The sequence below is a fragment of the Uranotaenia lowii genome, chromosome 2, assembly GCF_029784155.1.
Source record: "Uranotaenia lowii strain MFRU-FL chromosome 2, ASM2978415v1, whole genome shotgun sequence".
Taxonomy (NCBI): domain Eukaryota; kingdom Metazoa; phylum Arthropoda; class Insecta; order Diptera; family Culicidae; genus Uranotaenia; species Uranotaenia lowii.
Genome location: NC_073692.1, coordinates 320,305,044 through 320,328,604, shown reverse-complemented (window position 1 = coordinate 320,328,604; position 23,561 = coordinate 320,305,044). Strand labels below are relative to the sequence as shown.

Sequence of the window (23,561 nt, the reverse complement as noted above, 5' to 3'; positions counted from 1 at the left end):
GCCGAAGCTCCCAAAACCGAGGTGGCCGCCGACCCGCCGTCGGAAGCGGCGGCCCCATTACATTGGTCTAGGTCTGCCGGGGCTTCCTAGGTCTGCGTGAAAGCTAGGGGTGATCCCTTAGCCCTGTCCGCCACGCGACAGCGTGAAGGACAATATTTCTTTAAAGTTCGAACGCGCAGCGTGAGGAGTCGGATACCAAAACTGTTTTCAAAAGACCATGTTTGGCATTAAATAAATTTGAGTACCCAAACCACAAAACATAATATCGCTTCTGAAATAATTTTAGTTGAAAACTTTCAAACATCTGGTTTCGTTTGAAAAATTATTTTTAAAAATTTAATTTCGAATCATATGAAATTCACAAGAATTCATAAGATTTAACAGCACAAAAAAAATAAATACAAGAGGAAATAATCTGGGATTTGTGTCATTCTGGGAAATGTTCTATTCTGGGGAAAAAAATTCTGGAAAATGTTCCATTCTGGGAAAAAAAATTCGGGTAAATGGTGCATTCTGGGGAATGTTTCTCTGGGAAATGGTTCATTCTGGGGTTTGATTTCGGGTATTTGTCATTCTGGTAAAAATTCATTCTGGGCAAAAGTTTTCGGGTAAATGGGATACAATCAGCCCAAAGCTATGCGAAGACAACGGTATTGGATACGCTCGAGTTTGATGTGGTGAGTTTTGGCAGCCGACTGGAAACAGAAGCTACCATATTCCATCACTGGATGAATAGTTGTTCGATACAATTTTACAAGATCTTATGGATGGGCACCCCACCAGGATCCAGTGATTGAGTTTTTTTTTATTTATAAAATTTGAAAAATCGAGCAATAAATGTTCAAATTTTAATATTTATCGATGCCGTAAAAAACTTTACCCAGTATGACGGATTGGCTTGATAATATTACCTACAAACTTTTTACTGGTTTCCTAATGCTATATCAACACTGTTGGTGTAAAAATATTTTTCGATCATTGACAAATTTTTTTTCAAATAAATATTTTTATAATTCAGTTAGGTGTCTGGGGTAGATGCAACAAAATGCAAATCAAAGAAACACCTTGTTAATGTCGTTTCCATGTGCTAGAATATTAATGTTTTGCATCACAAGTTTGTAAACATTGAAATTTCTTTCATCCAAACATTTATTTTTATGATTTCAGCTTGTAGAATTTTTCGTAGTATTACAGACCAAAAAATTACTGCAATTCGTGTTTTGCTGAGTAATGGTTTTTAAGGCATCGCAAATATATTAAAAATTATAAATTTTCATACGTGTTCATAAGATTTTTCATTAAAAACAAAGTTTGTTGCAAGTCACCCCATTTTCTGAGAAGGGAGAAAATCGCATGTTTTTAGGAAATTAAAAAACTAAAGAAACCAATAATTTTTCTAACTAGGCCAATTGGATGTCCCATCATCCTTAAAACTTTTGATGCATAAGCGATAGGATTAACTGTGAACATAAAATTTTTAGAAGCCATTGGAGTTGAAAATTGTTGCATGTTGCCCGAGTTGACGGTGATTTGTTACTTACTCATCGGACTTCTTGCTCGTCGTGTCATCTCCACATCACTTGGCCTGATCGCCACACGTCCTTCCGTATTCCATCCCAAGATGCAGCGATCGTGTCATTTTAACAACCGATTTCGCCACATATTTAGCATGTTCGGGGTAACAATAATCTTCAATAAATTTACACAATCGAATAAATAATATAAAATCTAAATTCCGATTAAAAAATATGAAAGATCAGGTTAGCACAAAGTACCATGAAAAATTGTTATGTTTTTGACCTAACAATCATTAAAGCGATAAAGTTTTAGGATTTCTTTGGTGAATTGTTTGTAAAATTCAGATTTGGTACTACTGGTAGTGTCTTTCCCGGAAACAACTGTCTAGAAATTTATTATCTAAAGCGCCTCATATTGATTTATAAAGATTTTTTTTTTCATGAAGTCATTTTCGAAATATTATGGATTCAAATCGTGGTGTCACGACGCACCACTTTCCTTTTTGTTTCTATAAATTTTCAAATAAAAAGATTGCTATGCTGAAAAACGAAAGCGACGATCCTTTTTAATAATGTGATTTAGTGGTTTTTGCTAAACTAATGGGAATATCACTACTTTAGAGATGTTTGAAAACCCATTCACATATGGAATACTTCCGGTAAGTAACACGCGATCCTTTTTCGAATGACAAGTTAATTTTTTGCAATATAAACAATTGATTCGGTATTCGGTTCGATTTCATGGGGGGTGTTCTACTCAATCAAGCGTAAAAAAACAGGAAGAAATAATAACCATTCTCATCCCACATACTTTGGAAGGCCTAGAAAAAGAAAGAAGTGGTACGTCTGGTTGGAGGGGCTTCAGTGTTGATAGTTTTTTTTTCCTGGTTTGCTCTTTCCTCAAAAGAACATAAATAGATGGAGGAACAGCATTTATTTATAGCAAGGAAAACATATGCTTTTTATGTTGCTCGAATGCAAATGCTCATGCAGTCTGGTGCAGCTGAAACGTTTCTTCTTACAGTAAAGCAACAGCAGGATCAGAAATGAACTTTCTTCTTCTGTAAAATTTCATACGTAAAATGGTATATAAATCATTCAATAAAAATTTAGTTCAAATTTCTATAAGACAGGAGTTTATACATTAGCAGGTCTTTTATTTAAGATGAAACATTATACACTTTAAGTGTTGAGAAAAGCAAATTCAGACTTCCAAATATTTAGGGGAAAGTGTTCATATATGTGTCTATCAGGTTAAATGCGCTTACAGCTGTTTGTTGAAACGACTGACAAAAAATCTAATCAATGCATAATACGCTAATCTAGAACAATTGTTTTTTTAATTTTTTTTAACCTTTTTAACGGTTTATTCAATGGGAAATTCGTACTTATCACGGTTTAAACCACTGGTCTTATTTTAAGCGTTATTTCAACTTCCAAATGCCAATAACAGAACTGATAGGAAAATTCCCTGGCTGAAACTTTGTCGAGGACATCAAAGTGATACAAACTGAGAGAAAAGAAGAAAAGTTGTAATTCTGCAAACAAAGTGATTATTATTTCATTTGAAAAATCTATTAAAAATTAAGATCAGAAATAGTATCCTGACGACTTCATTTACGAACGTTATTTTTAAACTTTCAAAAATCAATCTTTGTATACATTTGACATTTATACATCGGATAATCTGAGGTAAAGAGCATATACAGTACCGTTCATAATTGTATAGAAATAGGAAGCAAGCGCACTGTCACTTCGACTTTGAACTTCCATAACTTTTTACTCTGATGATATTTTTTGATCAAATTTTCTGCGTTAGATAGATCAACTATCACTATCAGCTTTCTGGAGTTTGTGTGACTTGAGATACAGTAATTCTACGAAAATCGGACTTTTTGGACTTTTCTCATTCAAACTGCAATATCTCAGAAACTACGCTACATTTTTTGTTAAAATTTTGCAGAGTGATTGTTGAGAAAATGTTTCCTATGGAAACATTCGTCCAAAATTCTAATGAAATCGCATTTTTAGGTTCATGCCTGAAAAATTGTACGTCCCGTAACTGTTGATCCCATCGATCGAACTTTCCAAAAACTTCAGACATGCTTACTTTATATTTCAACAATCACTCTGCAAAATTTCAACAAAAAAAAAAATGTTGTGTAGTTTCTGAGATATTGCAGTTTGAATGAGAAAAGTCCAAAAAGTTCGATTTTCGTAGAATTACTGTTTCTCAGGCCACACATATAATAGTGTGATAGTTGATCTATCTAACGCAGAAAATTTGATCAAAAAATATCATCAGAGAAAAAAGTTACCGTCAACTGGGGCAACATGCAACAATTTTCAACTTCAATGGCTCTTAAAAAACTTATGTTCACAGTTAATCCTACCCCTTATGCATCAAAAGTTTTAAGGATGATGGGACATCAAATTGGCGTACTTAGAAAAATTATTGGTTTCTTTAGTTATTTTTAATTTTCAAAAAACATGCGATTTTCACCCTCCTTAGAAAATGGGGTAACTTGCAACGAACTTTGTTTTTAATGAAAAATCTTATGAACACGTACGAAAATTTATAGTTTACAATTTATTTTCAATGCCTTAACGACCATAACGCATGAAAACACCAATTGCAGTAATTTCTTGGTCTGTATAAACTAATTTTCACATTTTTTTCTGAAAATAATGATGCTGCATACATTTAGGGGTTAAATAATACTACGAAAAATTCTACAAGCTGAAATCATAAAAATAAATGTTTGGATGAATGAAATTTCAATGTTTACAAACGCGTGATGAAAAATATTCATATTTCAGTACATGGAAACGAGATTTACAAGGTGTTTCTTAGATTTGCATTTTGTTGCATTTTACCCCAGACACCTAACTGAATTATAAATATTTTTATTTAAAAAAATTGGGTGATTGTTTGAAAATATTTTTACACCAACAGTGTTGGTATAGCATGAGGAAACCAGTTAAAAGTTTGTAGGTAATAATATCAAGCCAATCCGTCATACTGGGTAAAGTTTTTTACGGCATCGAAAAACGTTAAAAATTGTACATTCATTGCTCGTTTTTTCAAATTTTATATGAAAATTAAAAAACTTGAAAATCTAGCTTAAGATGCGAAAAATTATTTCATCATCATTTTTTAATCATTAAAAGGTAACTTAATTACAATACATTAACTTTTAAATAGAATCAGTGTGGTGTTATATAAATGTTGCATCCAACCCCGCTGTTGCATGATGCCCCGTTCGACGGCATGGAAGTTTCTATACAATTATGAACGGTACTGTATATTCAATGCCGGATTAAAGGGGGGACAATGGAGGCGATTGTCTCTTGCCCTCCGAGGTGAAAAAAAAAATTAAAAGTTTTGCGGTAAACAGCTATCAAAACTGGTAAACTGTATTAAAGTTCAAAGTTTATTATACTTTAAACTAGGACAGGAAGCCCCCAAAATATAAATAAATTAAGGATTGATATACACATTTTTTAAAATTTCTCCACGGCTCGATGGTATAAAATAAATTTTCTATAAAATTCTCCCTAGATGCCTCAACAACTTGCTAAAGAAACATACATAAATTTTCATAGATTCTAAAATATTAAGTGGGAAACATACTTTGGGGATAACAATTTAATCCACATTAAAGAATTCGATATACAAGCGACATAAAGGCACTTAGAGACGCGCTTTAAAGCTGTTTTCGAGGAAACGCGCTTTAAAGTTTTCTTTTTGTTCGTTTTTCATACATTTTTTCAGATAGTTTTAATTTAGTTTGATCGGAAAACTATGAAAGAAACACTTTATAAATCTGAAAATTTCACCAAATATAGTTGATATCATTTAAAATCGTTATGTTTTGTAAACTCATTTTTGCATTTTTACCATTTTTGGTTTTTGAAGGCTTCATATCGATTAAGCAAACGGTAAATGGTTAAGGAACGTTTCATGCCTTCACCTTTCGACATGCTTTGCAAATATTACAAATTTCCAAATCATAATTCTTATGAAGAACTATCCAAAAAACCTTTGATTTTGAAAAGAATATATATTTCACTATTATTAGATAAATTCTGAATTTCACTGTTTTTAAAACTTATTAAACTAATCCCTAACTTTTTTTTTAATTCGAGTACTTCAAGCTTGATTCAGAGATTTTTATTATCTGATAACTAATATGGAATACGGTCTTATATCAATCAATTTTCAAATTCATAACTTTCATAAATTTCATAACTTTCTACCAATACTTGATTTCCGAGTTTTGAAGTATGGTTCTGCTACTTTTCTCAGAGACACAATCTATGATTTGATTGAATATTACAATGCTCATTATTTTTCCTAAAGTTCGAGCCGTTTCTAAGAAAGAAATGATAAAAAATGCACTTTTTCAAATCATTCACTCATTTTCTAATGTAAATTTTGATTTTTGTTTTTTTTTTTAAATTTTGGTTTTAATTCTTATTTGGATGGCACTAAACATTTATTTGATAAACTTTATTGTGGACTTCTGTTTATTTTTATTTCTTTTTATCCTTTAACTGAATTTGATTTGAATACACTGAGGTTTTTTTACGCGGTTTTTTACACGGTATTTTTTTAACGCGGCTTTTTTTTTACGCGGATTTTCGAATTAACGCGGTTTTTTTACGCGGATTTTCGAATTAACGCGGTTTTTGAGAGAAAATATTCTAACACTTTTTCAAAGGAAAACACTTAGAATCTTTTTGTAGTTGGGAAAATCTTGGCTCTGAGACTAAGAACGTGATACAATCTGAGATCGAGGAAAACCACCTAACGTTCCAGTGAGAGACGTGCTAGCTGTGCTAGATTTGGACTACATGTTCGAAATCTACTTCTATCTAAAAGCTATCGATCTCCGCCTATAACCCTATTTTATTTTCATATTTCCCTTTCTATCTTCTTTTTTCTTTAAAAAAAAAGTGCTAGACTAAGAAAATGATTGTGAAAAACAAAAAAACGAGTGTGGCTCCTTAAAACTTAAACGTATGAGCCGTTTCAAATAAAGAATTATAAAAAAAAAATGAGATCTGAGACCTGAGACCTGAGACCTGAGACCTGAGACCTGAGACTTGAGACATGAGACATGGAACATGAGACCTGAGACATGAGACGATCTGAATTCCACACTGTCAAATAAGCCTCACTATATTCTACTATTCTATTTATCTAATTGATTTTGTTTTTTATCTTAAAAATAAACTATCAATGTACGCAAATTTTTAAATAATCATGGTTCTTACGCGTTTTTTTAGTAACGTGTTTTTTTGTGCGATTTTTTTTTATTGAAATGGATTTTTTACGTGGATTTTCGAATTTCGGGGTTTTTTATGCAGATTTTCGAATTAACGAGTTTTTTTAACGCGGATTTTCGAATTAACGCGTTTTTTTACGCGGATTTTCGAATTGAAGCGGTTTTTTTGACGCGGATTATCGAATAAACGCGGTTTTTTTTACGCGGGACGAAATACCGCGTAAAAAAACCTCAGTGTACTTATATTGAAATCATGCTCTATATTCTAATGTTGATCTTCAAAAAAAATCTTCATTGTTCTTTCTATTTTGTGACTATTAAAATTCTATAGTATTAATTTGTAATTTAAATCATTACTTTGAACTTAATTATAAATTCTGCTCTTGAATTTTATTTAAAATAACTGATATCAATTTATGGTATTATTTAAGATTTTGAATCTTTAGCGAAACATTTTTTTCCGTTTTAGGAATTTTTGCTGAGAATTTTTAATTCAAATTTTGAATTTTAAATGCTGAAGCCACTTGCTTCCACTTAATTTAATTTATCGACCTAATCGGTGAAAGTTTTGTTTTTTTAGTAAGAACATTTCTAGATTGTATAAATTAAAGGCTTATAGTAAATTAATAGAAATGAATAGTTATTGAAAATGAGCGATTAGAATTTGATTACAGGGTAGCTAGCGAACCGGGAAAAACTTTGGAATTTCATCGCGTCACCGGGAAACCGGGAATTTCGGCACCTCACCTGGAAAAATGCCATTGTTTGAAAAATTTACACGGAATTTCAAAAATCTTTTGAAATTAACTTCTAAAGGTAAGAGTAGTTTTTGACAGTCTCGATATAGATTTACATCATAAACGCATATTTTCGTATATTAGTTGACAGACAAAGCTTATATCACTTTTTTTTATTTTTACCAAATTTGTCGAATGTCGGTATTTTTCGGCGTAGATTTCTTAGCGGTTCTTCATATGTTACCAGGTTTAGTTTTCGACGTCAAACGATTCAGTGTTTGATTTACATCTTCATAATTTATTTTTTTTTTGCAAAAAGCAAATATTTTGGCAGCGTTTTTAGGCAGAGTTACATTTTCCTGACGAAATGAATCTCTTTTTTACCACAAAAAGATATGTTGTCGTTGTTGTGTATTTCGTTTGAATTGGCCTGATGAATGAAGCCTCATATCACATGTGTTTTGTATTTCATTCTTCCTATACAACTAGGGCACTACTAAAGTTATTCGTTGTTTTGTATAGAAAACACCTTTTTTCTAAAACATATCTTTAGATTCTTACAAAAAAATAATTACACTTATAAAATAACTAAATATTTTCCTGCAATCTGATGATTTTAAATTTTGTAAAGCAAATCCCTATTCAAGTTTACAAGTTGATTTGATACTATGTTTCGATGCATTTAAACATATTTCTATACAAACTATGCATTTTTTCAAAATTATATTTATTCTAGAAAAACTGAAATTTTTACAGTGGCTCAAAAGAATTACATTTCAATTTAAAAAAATCAAGTTAATCGAACTTGTTTTTGCAAAATTGTTGATATTGTTGAGCAAATCAATGAATAGATGCCAATTTCGTTGGATTCGTTCCAAAAACTTATGAAACCCTGTAAATTTGATACGAAAAGACGTCGAAATATTCAATATGACAACAATTGTTAAAAATTTGAGGGCTTCACACTGATTTTTTTTTATTCACCACGATTTTATATTAAAAAACAAGTATAATAAATACCGGGAAAATCGTGATTTTTAACCGGGAAAAACTTTGGAAATTCAAAACGAAAAATCGCTAGCAACCCTGAAGCTGTGACTCACACGAAATTGAACACAACATCAGGCCGATAAATTGAATTGAAAGGACATTTTATTTTAATTTTCAGTATTTGATGGCGGTAAAACATTCACAGCTAGAAATTTTAAATTATAACGTTTGAAAATTTATGAACTTTAAACTTATTTTTGCTATTTTAAATCATATTTTTAAAACGAACATGATGTTTTAATTATTCTATGGAAAGTTCGAAAAATGATTTGAAATAGCTACTTCATAACTTAATTTTAATGCACAATTTTAACTGAATTCGTATTTATTTTCATTATGCTTTCAATATTTCCCAAGTAACCAAAAGTCGCATAGATACTTAATCTTGTGCATTAAAAGTTCACTTTTGGCTGAGTAAAAGGTCCTCGAGAGAAATGAAAATAAGTGCTTGAATTGGACTTCTGAACGAACATAAAAAGTCTAAAAAAGTAGCATAAAACATTTTTGTGCGTTCCAAGTACTTTAAAAAATCCAAGATTCAATTTGGACTATCGTGCTTCGTTACGAACTTCTTAGGAATTTTTTGGTTCCATAAAGAACTTCTTACGAACTTCTTGGTTCCATGCAGAACTTGTTACGAACTTTCCCTGAAGAACTTCTTAAGAACTTCAATGCAAACGTAAACATTAAATTTCTCACAAGAGTGAATAACAGAAAATCAGATTTACCAATATACGAACAACGAACTGACCCACAAATAAATCAACTGTTTTGATCAAAATGGAAAGATGACATAAATCTTAAAGATTATTCTTAAAATAAATTTCACATTGTTTTTAAATTTTGACAATATTCATATCTAATAAAATTTAACACTGTTGGTAATAATCACAATATATTAAAAAAAACTGAACGTGATTTTAAAAAATTTTGCAATTCTTTGCTTGTATAAAAAGATGAATATCTGCATTTTCAACAGAGTTTGCATTAAGAAAAAATTGTATAAAACTTGATTATTAAATCGTCCATGTGTTTAAATAAATCAATTGATTTATTCTAAATTAAGAGACAAAATTTAGCTACAATATTCGTACCATAAGTTTATTCGAATTTATTTTACATGTTACACTCGTATATAAGAGCCTTTATGAACATTGGTTGAGCCACATGCGTTTTGCAAACGTTCCGACAATTTCGCAATTTTCGATGTGTTTTTTTGTGTATTTTCGTGCTAAATTGGTGCCCGCGTTTAAAGTTGAATGTTTTATCAATGGAGTGATGAATTATACCAATAGAGTTGTCTTGTGACGTGAAAAACAACAATTTTCTTGAATCGTTTCTCATGTGAATTTCATTCAAAAAACTGCGCGAGTGTTTTATCTCTTTCTTCCTTCTCTAGTTCATTCGTCGTTTAGAGCTAAAGTTAAATCTCGGGAAAGCATGTACCATCTCATTCACTCGAGTAACCATAAGGTGTCCGAAAAAATTGTGTTGCTTGGATTTGTGTCCGGATGAATGGCTAAAAACAGAATTGGCCTATCTAAAAAAACAACGGCTGGTGGAGTAACTTTGAAGATAAGTAATATCACGTATTATTTACATATTAAGCTCACTGCTTTACGACTGCTATATACACTAGTGAATTAATCGTGCCTTAAGTTATATTTCATTTGATTATTAAATCGCCATTGTACCGTGTTTTACCACAAAATGCAAAGTAATCAAATTGACGTTCAATAGAGTTTTGATCTGTCATAGGCCCTTGTACATCAGCACTATCAAGTGCCAAACCATCTCATCAGATGGAAGGTTTAAGAAAATCGATCAGCGACGGTCTCAGGTTTTGAAAACGTAATAGGTAAAGTGTATGTGCAGGAAAAGAAAAGCTTTTAGTTTATCCCTTTCACTCACTATTGAATAAAGTTAAGTGGATGCCGCGGGGTGGTCGACGCCGTCTGCGTGTCTCATTTTTTCCCGATTATAGTGGCTCTATTACAAAAAAAGGTTGAGTTGCGCTAATAATGGCTCAACAGATGAGAGAGAGAGAGACAAATGGTGTGCGTTCTGGTATTTTGTTTGGTGCATAACAACGAGTGAAGGTGAGAACGCAAAAATAATATGCTTATGAGATATATATAATCAGTAGGTAAATCTTTTTGTTAGGTACGAGTAAAGAATATGACACATCTATGTGGGTGAGAAGAAATGTTTTAGACTTTTCCCCCTTCAAGTTGTCTTTCTCGTGGGAGGTCTAGCGCCAGAGTTGGCCAAACTCGCGATGTTTGAGACTTTGTCAGGAATACACTTTCAGGATGTAGGATAGTTCTCTAGAAAATAATGAGGAAGAAAAAGCAACATTCAAAACGAGCGCCTATCCAGATACTAAGGTATTTTAACAGAATCGAAATCCTCATTTTCAATGACACTTCATAAAATCCACGCTTTTCGTTAAAAGCTTCCATCAAATGCAGTTTTCTCCATAAGACTCGACAATTAAAGAGGTTTTTCGGAAATTTTGTTCAAGAAAAATTATTGGTAATTATTTGATAAAAATACATCGTATAGGATCTTTGTAGTGACACATTTTTAAAGTTATTTCGTGTTCAGATAAGGCGGCTTACACCAATTTTTTTTCTTTCATTAAAATCTTACCAAGCTCACAACCGTTTAAAAGACTGTTTCTAATTGATCTTGATAACCGGTAGCCTTTCCTTTTCGTCTAGTTTATTTACTAGAGTCTTATTCAACTCTGATACTTAAATTGCTCTTTTGAAAAACACGGCACTAATAGTCCTTTAATTGAACCATAATTTTTTTTTAGAAAGAAGACTTTTTTAAGTATTTAATGAAAATGCGTAAAAGATTAGGACCCTTTTTTCCAAATCTTATAATCTCGTTTGTAACTTCTTGATTAATTTCATTTGTGCTTTTGTTTGCAAGGTTTTTTTCAGTTTTAATCATTAACAGATTATCTAATTTTGTCGAATTTACAAAAGAAGCAAAAGAAACCTCAGACAGCTTCTGCAGTCCTTTGTTAGGAAGTCATTTTAAATTAAATATCAAAAACATTTTTAATACATTTTAAAGCCATGTCTTTAAAACGAGGCCAAGATCAGTGAGATTAGCATATGGCAGACCAATTCCAATATAGAAATCATGAAACTAACGAATTATTATGAGTATGGTGGATGAAGAATGAATTAACATTCAGGGATTGTTCTGTCTGAGTGAGGTGAATTATCAAAATAAATATATATTTCTTCCCTTGATTTGTAAAGGTCGGACTACAATTTATTTGGCAGAACCGTCAGACTATTGTTTTTGTTCATTAAAATTTTTGCATTATTGAATATATTGTATATGTTTTTTTTTATTTTTATAATGGATTAGGATTCATTAAAAGGATTATACTGCAATTGTTCCAACGAAAGATTTGTTGATTGACATTTTAAATTATAGCTTCAAGGATTTTTCAAAATAAATTAATCAAATCAATTGAATTTAAATGTTGTTTCCACGATATTACATTTATAAATTGGTTTTTACTTCCCTCTAATCGTTGCTCTTAGAAAGCTTGCTTCAATAACGATTTTTAAAACGGATAGTTTGAAAGCTCTTAAAAATAAGCGCTTTTTGGAATCGGTTTCAATATGCAGCGTAGGGAACAAGAAACTCTATTGCAGGTTGTTACAAAATACAACAATAGTTAGATTTCAGAATTTGTTAAACATTGCTGATACCTGTTGAAAATAAAAATCTCATCGTTTACAGGAGTGGCCTCAGCAGGAGAAAATAGGAGTTTCAGTAGGAAACTTAGGAATTTTAGGAGAATAGGAGCATAGGCTGTAGTGGCCACGTCGCTTACCAAGGTGACAGTCCATGCCACATTACCTTGACCCCCAAACACTCAGCGTGAGATTTGTGGAGGGATGGCGTACAGCCGGTCTCCGCAAAACAAATCATCACATGTGCTGCACTTCCCTTCCTTCTATCGACTACATGGACTTGGCCGGCGTCGTTATTGGTTCATATTGAATAGTGAGATTCTCAAAACTGTACAGTGAGATTGTGATGCTTGTACCCAGCACCTTTCATTTGGTTCATTGTGCAATGTTGATTATCTCGAACCAATCACGGAGTGCAACCATTATGCCATTGGCCAGGAGGGGCCGTAGGTGGACCGTAGTTGATAGCAAGCTCAAGCTCAAGCTCAAGCTACACTCGTATATAAGAGCCTTTATCTTGCTTGAGATTCAGAAATAGGGAAGAATTCTACAATGTGGTGAATTCCCGGCTAAAAATAGATTCCGATTCTTCAGTTCTCTTCTCAATGGGTGGCTAGCTCTTACAGCAGCTCCTGCAGCACCTGGAGCATCGCCACTATCGACTGGCGTTGAGTTTAAGTTCTTGCAACCGGGAGTACATGAAGAAATTTGCTTTTCTTGGGAATGTAATTTGTATTTCAGCTATTCAAGTTTTAACTTGACCTCCAGCTTTCGGGTTCATAATATTGGTTCGATTTATATTTGTGCTGAAAAGTCAGAAGAAAGTTTAATAATTAAAAACGTACTCATAGTTTTAGAAACTCACATTCACTGTTGTCAGATCCGCCATGAAACATTTTGATGCCTCGTTTTGTGAAATGCAAATGTTTACGTTTTTCATTATGCTGCCTACTATGAAAAGGTAAATTCTAAACATAATTCAAATTGATGTTTTGAATAGATCAAACCAAGCACGCCTATGGTTCAAAGGTAACGTGTTCAGCTCTCATCTGACGGATCCGGGTTCAAATCTTCCAACAAATAAGTTTTTCAAGTAAGTATAGAATTCATTAAAAGTAGAAAAGATATATAAGATTACATATGAAGGGGGAGCTAGAGAAAATATATTTTTTGTTTTTTTTTACAAAGTCTCATGCATTAGCGTAATAGCCTTCTACTCAGCTTTGACTATGGAACTTGAAAGTATCGATAAGAACCTCAATTTTAAGCTTAGTAGAATACTATACAGCCTTAAAACATGGCTGAATAAGCTTTTAAGAGACCGTTTCATGGAATTTTTGGTTACTTGGGTTACAACAAAACTTGGAATTCCTTATTTTTATTTCTATCAGTTTCGTATTTGACCATTCAAGAAATCACCCATTTAGTTGATTTTTTTTTTCTTATCGATAATTCACATTTAAAATCGTGATTAAATATTATTTCAAATTTAAGAAATTTCAGAGCAATTTCTCAATCATCCCTTCAATTAAAAATGAAGAAAAGTAATGTAAATAATAATGATTAATAATTTACTATTTTTATCATTTTGCAAAAAAAAATTAATCATCGTTCATTTCTGATCTGGTATCCACCATGGGTGCACGGATTCACCGCAGTTTCTGCCTAAGTATGTGCTCCCATGCATTCTTTAGACCAGGGGTGAACAACCTTTTGAACCAAGCAACGGGCCAATTTGAATTCCAATTTTTATCAGCAGGCCGCTCATAGAAAAAAGGCTCTTTAATAACACTAGTTTACAAAATTTAAAAAAAAATCGTGAACTTGATTAACTGACCAACATTTTTAATGTGAAATCGGGCGCTGAATCCGAAAATGAAATTCAAAAAATCTCAGTAGAGCCGTTTTTGAGTTATGCTCCAAATATGAAATTTCGAAAAAATTAAAAAAGTTCTTGTACTTAGATTAAAATATCTCGGACGGCATAACAGTAATTTGAAATCCCTCTTTTGCATATTGAAGGTGAATAAGTTTTCTATCGATCGTCTGAACACTTTTTTTGCGTTTGACCAACAGTATTGCTGATATTAGTGACTTTATGAGAAAAAAAATTATAAAAAACGCATTTTTTTAGAGGAAATTTTGTATCAACGAAAGTTTTAGACTCGATGATAGCATTTAAAAAATCTGATTTTCTTTTGCGCTTAAATATCAATTCAAAACAAAGATTTCAAGTGGTTATTTATCAAAATCGGTTGAAAATTGAAGAAGTTATTGCTACTTTACAATAACTGAAATTTTTGGAGTTTTTAATAATTTAACAAACCGCAGTACACTTATCATAGTATAGGAAGAATGAAACATGATAAATCTCACTCGCTCCAAGTCAAAATTATTTATTAGCTTACCAGAAGGTCACATGCCAAGTTTCAGGAAGATCTGACCATAGGGAGGGGTTGCTTGAGTCTCAAACGTGAATACCCAAGCAACCAAAAGTTCGAATATCACTTAAGGAACGAACTAATAAGTTCATATATAGCTGTAAAAAAGTTCTGTGGAACTTTTTTGCTGTTCAAAATGCTTTTTCGAGGTCCATGGAACTTCATTCTTTATCAAGTTCAGCCAATACTCAAAAAAAGCTTTAAAGTACTGTTTTGGTTTCTGTTTCTACTTTTTGGAAACTTTAAAGTTTGTATGAAGAAAAACAATCTACTTGTTACATACTTCTCATTTATTTCAAAATCAAGTAGCTATCAAAGGGTTGCAAGTCTTTTTGTACAGCTCAATAGTTCGTAAAAAGTCTCTGTTGTACTATTTTGTAAACTTGAAAGTTTTTAATAAGTCCCAACGGGCGTTCAAAAGCAACTTCGTATTATAGAAACTTTGAAGTAGATTTAAAGGCTAAAATCTACTTTTTTCGAACTTTAACACGTGTTTGCATAAATAAACAAATCGTTACTTGGGAAACAACTATATGAAGTACACATTAAGTTCCGGAAGAACTTTTTAACAGCTTGAAAGTGGGAATTAAGTAGAAATAAAGAACCTGAAAGTCGTTTTAAAGAAAATCATCACATCGAGTAAAATCGTTGCCTACTCATGATGTTCATATAGGGCAACAAGTATGGATCTCAACTTTCAAGCGGTGAGCTCGGGTTCGAGGCTTGGTAAGAACAAGTTTTTTAAATGTAATGTGTTAGTAACAAATATAGTTGATTGATTAATATGAATCAAAATAGCAGACTTGAGAAGGCAATTGAAGGAGCGGAAGAGTATTTTTTTCGATTTTTTATGCTGCTTATAAAGTGGATTTTGAAGCTGGTTAGAAGTTGTTTGACGATTTATGCGAACTTTTTGTCAACTTTACAGTTCGTTTAACTACTTAAAAATTGAGCTGAAAAGAAGTTATATTAGCATACTCGATTAAGCTGATCAAACCTGATAGAGGAATGTTATCCGAACTTTTGGTTGCTTGGGTAAAGTTTTGAGATATTTCGCCCGGAAGGAACGAAAAATACTGGTTTTTCATCAATAACTTTTTTCATCACTAGTTGATTGTTTTTTATGGTTGATTTTCTTAAAGCCTAAGTTGAGACAAATATTTCACTCGAAGGCTGTAACTCGATTGGATTTGAAACAGAAAAGTTATTGCGGTTCAAAGGCCGCAAATTTTGTCCAACACGCAATGAGTACTTTTTACGCATTGCGTTTTATACGACAATTTTCGACCAAAATACAATCTTTGAACCGCAATAACTTTTCTGTTTCAAATCCAATCGAGTTACAGTCTTCGGGTGAAATATTTGTTTCAACTTAGGCTTTAAGAAAATCAACCATAAAAAACAATCAACTGTGATGAAAAAAGTTATTGATGAAAAACCAGTATTTTTCGTTCCTTCCGGGCAAATTACCTCAAAACATTATTCACGTTTGAGACTTAAGCAACCCCTCCCTATGGTCAGATCTTCCTGAAACTTGGCATATGACCTTCTGATAAGCTAATAAATAATTTTGACTTGAAGCGAGTGAGATTTATCATGTTTCATTCTTCCTATACTATGATAAGTGTACTGCGGTTTGTTTTTTTTTTAACTTTGTTTATTTGAAATGGCTCATACCGAAGGTTTTAAAGAGCCAAACCCTTGTTTTTGTATTTACAATTCATACATTGTATAGTTGAAGAAAAAAGAATAAAGAAAAAGGGAAAACAATTTTATACACGAAGATCTATAAGGGTATATACGGACGATAGTATTGGCGAAAAATTGGCCTCAGCCATAACCTCAAATTTTGATTTGCTGGCGGCCTCACCAGTGATGCTAGGTTCGTTACTAAAATTGGTATTTGCTTGTTTTAAACTGATTATGATATTTCTGAATTGATTAAATTTGTAACTATCAACAGCTTAACATTTGAATTAATTACAGGGCGCTCCTGAATCGATGAAGATAAGCCATCTTCTGCTAATGAATTTTCAAGGTGAATTCAAAACATCTGAAGTATATTTTTATGTACCGCTTGATAGGTTAAAATGAGTTGTTTCTAACTTCTAAACGAATACAAAGTCATTCTCTGTTACAAACAAGTAAATTAATGAAAGCCCCGTCTATGTTGACTTTGAAAATAATCGCCTACATGCTCTGATAATTTTAAACATATCAACATAATTCGCTACATCGTTTAAGTGTGCGATACAGTAAGTTGTTATTTCATGTAGATAAATGATGATTTAATTTCATATTCGAATAGAAATCGACGGAAAAGTTGCAAATTCTCAGTACTGTTGGAAATGTTTTTCAATAACAATGCAATTACAAAAATGTTATCATTTTCCAAACATCAATGCACTTGGCAGCCCTGAACACCCAAAACACCAAAACACGAACATCTGTGTATCGCTTTTTGACAGGACGCATTTGTTGATATTAGTACCGGAAAATCGCGTTTATCGTGCGCCCTTCTCAAAAATCGATTCCATTCTCCCATGGTTTGAGGTTAGGGCTGAGGCCTCCTGCTAAGGTGGTGTTCGTGTAGAACTGTCAATATATCCTAATAGATTTAAAGAAAAGGTATAATTCGAACATGTAATCTAGGTCCACCGCAGCCAACACATCCCTCACTGGAACGTTAGGTGTACTGCGGTTTGTTAAATTATTAAAAACTCCAAAAATTTCAGTTATTGTTAAGTAGCAATAACTTCTTCAATTTTCAACCGATTTTGATAAATAACCACTTGAATTCTTTGTTTTGAATTGATATTTAAGCGCAAATGAAAATCAGATTTTTTAAATGCTACCATCGAGTCTAAAACTTTCGTTAAAACAAAATTTTCTCTAAAAAAATGCGTTTTTTATAATTTTTTTTCTCATAAAGTCACTAATATCAGCAATACTGTTGGTCAAACGCAAAAACAGTGTTCAGATGATCGATTGAAAACTTATTCACCTTCAATATGCAAAAGAGGGATTTCAAATTACTGTTATGTCGTCCGAGATATTTTAATCTAAGTACAAGAACTTTTTTAATTTTTTCGAAATTTCATATTTGGAGCATAACTCAAAAACGGCTCTACTGAGATTTTTTTGAATTTCATTTTCGGATTCAGTGTCCGATTTCACATTAGAAATGACCTTCAGTTTACTGAGTTCAAAAATGCTGTAAACTAGTGTAATTATCTGACCTTGAGAACATAAGGAAAAAAAAACAGAAAAATTTCTATAACTATGTACAAATTTGTGGCGAAAAAAAATAAAAAAGGAAACATTAAAAACTCTCCAGCATCGTTTATCACATAAGGTTCATCACTTAATCAAAGTTAGTTTTTGAGGTCTATCTTTACAACGTTGGACGTTGAATCGTTGTTGAAATTCATTAATCAAAATTTCGTTTTTTGCGTATTTCTAAGAAGTTTTTCAACAGTTAATGTTTGCCCTCGAAGTCCTGATTTTTTCCATACGAACGGTGACAAAGACATTTTTATCATGAAGTTCCGTATAAAATGTTGAGCAAAGTTATCAAAATTTAAAAAAAAATAATTTAAGAAAATTTTATCGAAGAATCTAGGTGAGAGTTTATATTTTTAATTGTTATTTTTTTAATAGATTTTAAAAGATTTCCTTCATTATATTTTGATACCCCTGGGAAAGGCTTAAGGATAAGGAAACCACTACGTGATATTTTGTTTCAACAGGATATGGTATCATTGAAACTCAAATTCTAATTCTTAAAAAAATGTTGTTCTGAATATCCGGACGAGATCCACCTGAGGATCAACCGAAACCCATTGGAAATTCGACTGAGAAATAGAAAATCCAAGACTCAAAAACTCTAGAATTTAAAAACTGAACTACAAAATCCAGAAATTATAAAACCGATTGAAAACATAGAAAAAAATAAATTTAATTTTATATTATGTATTGATAGTTTTTATTATGTTTATAAAGCGGTTGACTCAAATTGATCAAATATTAGAAGCCTTAGTTTAAGTATTTTTTGCTTCTAAAGGAAAAAACTGCAACAAGATTTCTAACTCTAATTTTTGAAAATCTTATGTTATTTTTAATAAGAATTTTTGTTTTGTGTGTAGAGACTCAATTGGTTGCCTTTTTGAGTATTTTTTTTCTCCTGAAAATTCATCTTTGCCAGGAGAGAAAAAAATAACTAACATAATGTGGTCTCTCCACCAAAACTTGGTATGTATTTATATTTTTTTTAAGTTTTTAAATTCATAAGATTCTTTCATGACTTGTTCAAAGCGTTTCACCCTCAAAATGCACTGATTAGATATGTTGTCTTGTCAGCCATTTCGTCAAACGGCTGTAGGCGCATTTATTTAACCCGCTAGGCGTATTTATAGGAACACTCTTCCCTAAATACGCGTTCCTAAATACTGTTCCTAATTCATGCTGCGAAACCGAGCCGATCGAAATCAAACGATGAGTCATTTGGGTTGAACAAGTTTGTCATCCTTGTATGGTGCTGGTGCTGCTGGCTGGAGCAAGAACAAGGAGTGGGTGTAGGGTAGTTGCTGGTTGACGTGTCTCGTAAAGCTGCTCCGTTGGAATCGATTCAACTTGTCAATGCGACATGAAAGTAACAGAAAACACATAAAAAAATGCGTAATTTCCATAATGGGCACCGCCGCCCGGTATCGATTCAACAGAAACTTGTAGTAGGTAATTGTAGTTTGGGGTTGAATATCTGAAGGAAAAAACACAGGTGTGGGAGTGAATTTACTTGGTAAGAATACCATTAATCAGACGCAAGGTGAACGGGAAGGGTGAAATCGATACAGAAACAAAAATTATGACCATTGCCGTGGGTTCATTGGAGCATAAATGTGGCGTCGTCGGCACGTGATTGCATCATGCGGCACCAAATGGACGACCGAACGTCGTCGTCGTCGATCTTCCCTTGTAGGGAAAGTTGACGTCCCCCACTAAACAGAGACTTATGTACTAAGAAGGAAATGTGATGGGTGAAATAAAGTGGAACGATTGAGATTTTTTTAGACATGCTTTTATGCTGCTTTATTTCTGTGAATTTTGAATTTTGCTATCAAAAATCGAGAAATAGCGAGTTGTAGTTTTGGCGCGGAAAACGGTGCATGCTGCGTCGTGTGATTTCGTAACGGTGGTTGTAGGGAAAATTCGGGCAGCTTCTTAGTATTCCTCGGCACCTTCGCCTTCTCCTTCGCCGGAGTCCATGCCGACTTCTTCATAATCCTTTTCGAGGGCGGCCAAATCTTCACGGGCTTCGGAGAATTCTCCTTCCTCCATACCCTCACCGACGTACCAGTGGACGAAGGCACGCTTGGCGTACATCAGATCAAACTTGTGATCCAGACGGGCCCAGGCTTCGGCAATGGCCGTGGTGTTCGACAACATGCACACGGCACGCTGAACCTTGGCCAGATCACCTCCCGGAACCACGGTTGGTGGCTGGTAGTTGATACCGACCTTGAATCCAGTGGGACACCAATCGACAAACTGGATGGTGCGCTTGGTCTTGATGGTGGCAATGGCGGCGTTTACGTCCTTGGGGACAACATCACCTCGATACAGCATGCAACATGCCATGTACTTGCCGTGACGCGGGTCGCACTTGACCATCTGGTTGGCCGGTTCGAAACAGGCATTGGTGATTTCAGCGACGGACAGCTGCTCATGGTAAGCCTTCTCAGCCGAAATGACAGGCGCGTAGGTGACAAGTGGGAAGTGGATACGTGGGTATGGCACCAAGTTGGTCTGGAACTCAGTCAAATCTACGTTCAGGGCACCATCGAATCGAAGCGAGGCGGTAATCGAAGACACGATCTGACCAATGAGACGGTTCAAGTTAGTGTAGGTTGGCCGTTCAATATCCAGATTACGTCGGCAGATGTCGTAGATAGCCTCGTTGTCAACCATGAAGGCGCAGTCCGAATGTTCCAGGGTAGTGTGGGTGGTCAAGATAGAGTTGTACGGCTCAACAACAGCAGTCGAAACCTGAGGAGCTGGGTAGATGGCAAACTCAAGCTTGGACTTCTTGCCATAGTCGACCGACAGACGTTCCATAAGCAGGGAAGTGAAACCGGATCCGGTACCACCTCCGAACGAGTGGAAGATCAGGAAACCTTGCAGACCAGTACATTGATCGGCCAGCTTACGGATGCGGTCCAGCACCAGATCGACGATTTCCTTTCCAATGGTGTAGTGACCACGCGCGTAGTTGTTGGCGGCATCTTCCTTGCCAGTAATCAACTGCTCCGGGTGGAACAGCTGCCGGTATGTTCCGGTACGGACTTCATCTACGACAGTCGGCTCCAGATCCACGAAGACGGCACGTGGCACATGCTTGCCGGCACCGGTTTCGCTGAAAAAGGTGTTGAACGAATCGTCACCTCCGCCAATGGTCTTATCCGAGGGCATCTGACCATCGGGTTGAATTCCATGCTCCAAGCAGTACAGCTCCCAGCAGGCATTACCAATCTGAACACCAGCCTGGCCAACGTGCACGGAAATACATTCACGCTAGCGAAAGGAAAAGAGAAAGTACCAAAATTAGTTACTTTTAGCCTTCGGTGAAAGGGGGAAATCCAATTTGGACAGAAATAACTGCATATTTCATCTTTTTCTTTTATGCTTTTCACTGCAGTGCGACTCAGCCGGTAACATGAAAATGGGTGTGGTTCAGTTATAAGAGAAAAATAATACAAAATTGTGAATTTTTTTATGGCAACTTTAAAGCAAAATTCAAATGAGTCATTTATCGAGGAAAATGAGTCATCACCATCTAGTCATCTACCATCTGGGAGATGAAACATGCAGTTCCTCAACTTTCAAACTTCTCACTTAAATAAAAACCAAAATTTCTTATATTTCCTCCAAAAATACTTACCATCTTGACTGCAGAAAAACGATTTCTTCACAAATCACAAAAAAGCAGCAGCAGCTGTAATAAATTACTTCAACTAGGGGAATTAAGCACTCTTCTATAACGGAGAACCTCGCGCTTGGGAACAGCAGATCAGGACGCTTTCCAAACTGAGAATGAACCGGTTTGCACGAATGCTAGCCTATTTATGAGGTTTCGCTCTGCAGCAAGGGGAAATAAAATTGCAAGAGAAAAAAAAATCTGTTATGCGCAGACGCCATGGAAACGTGGGCCGGTCCGATGTCGGCGTCGCCGTCGCTGTTCTCGGTTGATGGAACAGTGTGTTTGCTGCGATGCAGTTACCATTTTCCGAAGCCACGCGGTTGACCGGGCTGGAAGAAAAATAAGTAATAGAAGATTGCTGAAGGAAAGTTGGGGAAACAAAATAACGGATTTTATTACACAATGGAGATTAATTTTAAGCATTCGACCTGTGCGAATCCAGAATTTATAACCCTGAATTCGGAATTAAGAAACATCTGTTGTTCTGAATAAAAAATTGTTCATTAGCTTAAGAACTATTATATATTGTTCACTGAATCAAGAATACAGAATTTAGTATTCTGAATTCCAAATTCTCAATCAAAATTTGGAGTAGTGTGCAAACTGTAATGTACCTATCTAGAAGATAAGACTCGCATACCTTTTTTGTTTAAAAAGAAAAAAGAATAATTTCGTGTTGAACTGTTTAACAACCAACATATAATATCTGGAGCTTCTTTTCTGTAACTTAAGTGCTCATCAAAACGGTCAGTTAATATGGGGGAGATATGGACAGTTCTTTGTGGGTGATTGGTTTTTTTTTCAACAGAAAATCATATCACACCTTTTGGAGCATCAATTACAGATCGTAAAAGGTGATACGGTCAAAATTTGGTCAAGGGAAAACGCGTGTAAATCGGTGAAATCGTTTATTTAAAAAATCAAATTAAATTTCTTTTTCAAGTTTAATTAGTATAAAATTCAGAAAAAATATTCAGTTAGGCTTCCGCTTTTCCAAATCCGAATTGCCGGGCCTTACGCTTAACTCCTGCCATCAGATTTTGTACAGCCAAGGTGGTACACCTTCTTCGCCGCAGAAAGCCAGTTTGCCTTGAACTGCTGCTCGTCCTTAGCAGTTTTTTTTGGTCTTCTTTAGGTTCCGCTTGACAATAGCCCAGTATTTCTCAATTGGGCGGAACTCTGGCGTATTGGGAGGGTTCTTGTCCTTGGGAACCACCTGCACGTTGTTGGCGGCGTACCACTCCATGGCCTTTTTATCGTAATGGCAAGATGCAAATCCGGCCAAAACAGTACGGAGCAACCGTGTTTCTTCAGGAAAGGCAGAAGACGTTTATTCAAACACTCTTTCACGTAAATTTCTTGGTTGACAATCCCGGAAGCTATGAAAATGCTGCTTTTCAAGCCACAGGTACAGATGGTTTGCCAAACCAGATATTTCTTCGCGAACTGTGACAGTTTCATGTGCTTGAAAATATCTGCTACCTTTCCCCTTCCTTTTGCCGTATAAAACTCCTGTCCCGGAAGCTTGTGTCGGCTTTGACGTAGGTTTCGTCGTCCATTACCATGCAGTCAAACTTCGTCAGCATAGTCGTGTACAGCCTCCGGGATCGCGCATTGGTCGTCGTATTTTGTTTATCATCGCGATTTGGAGTCACTAGTCACTACCTTCTTGTAAGTCGATAGTCCGGCTCGTTTTTTGGCTCGATGCACGGTTGTAGACGATACACCTAGCTTATTTGCGGCATCTTGGAGAGAGAGGTTAGGGTTTCGCTTGAAACTACCGGCAACTCTCTTTGTCGTCTCAGCGGCTTACGGTTTTCGATT

At 34.5% G+C, this 23,561-nt stretch overlaps 1 protein-coding gene across 1 annotated transcript; it reads right to left on the bottom strand.

Moving 5' to 3' along the window:
- Positions 1 to 19,816: 19,816 nt before the first annotated feature.
- On the bottom strand, positions 19,817 to 21,877 carry LOC129745295 (tubulin alpha-1 chain). The gene is made up of 2 exons (XM_055738276.1): positions 21,699 to 21,877; positions 19,817 to 21,331 (listed from the first exon to the last, which is right to left on the bottom strand). Exons 1-2 carry the CDS (start codon positions 21,699 to 21,701, stop codon positions 19,982 to 19,984), a joined length of 1,353 nt encoding a protein of 450 aa, XP_055594251.1. The 5' UTR covers positions 21,702 to 21,877; the 3' UTR covers positions 19,817 to 19,981.
- Positions 21,878 to 23,561: the final 1,684 nt, after the last annotated feature.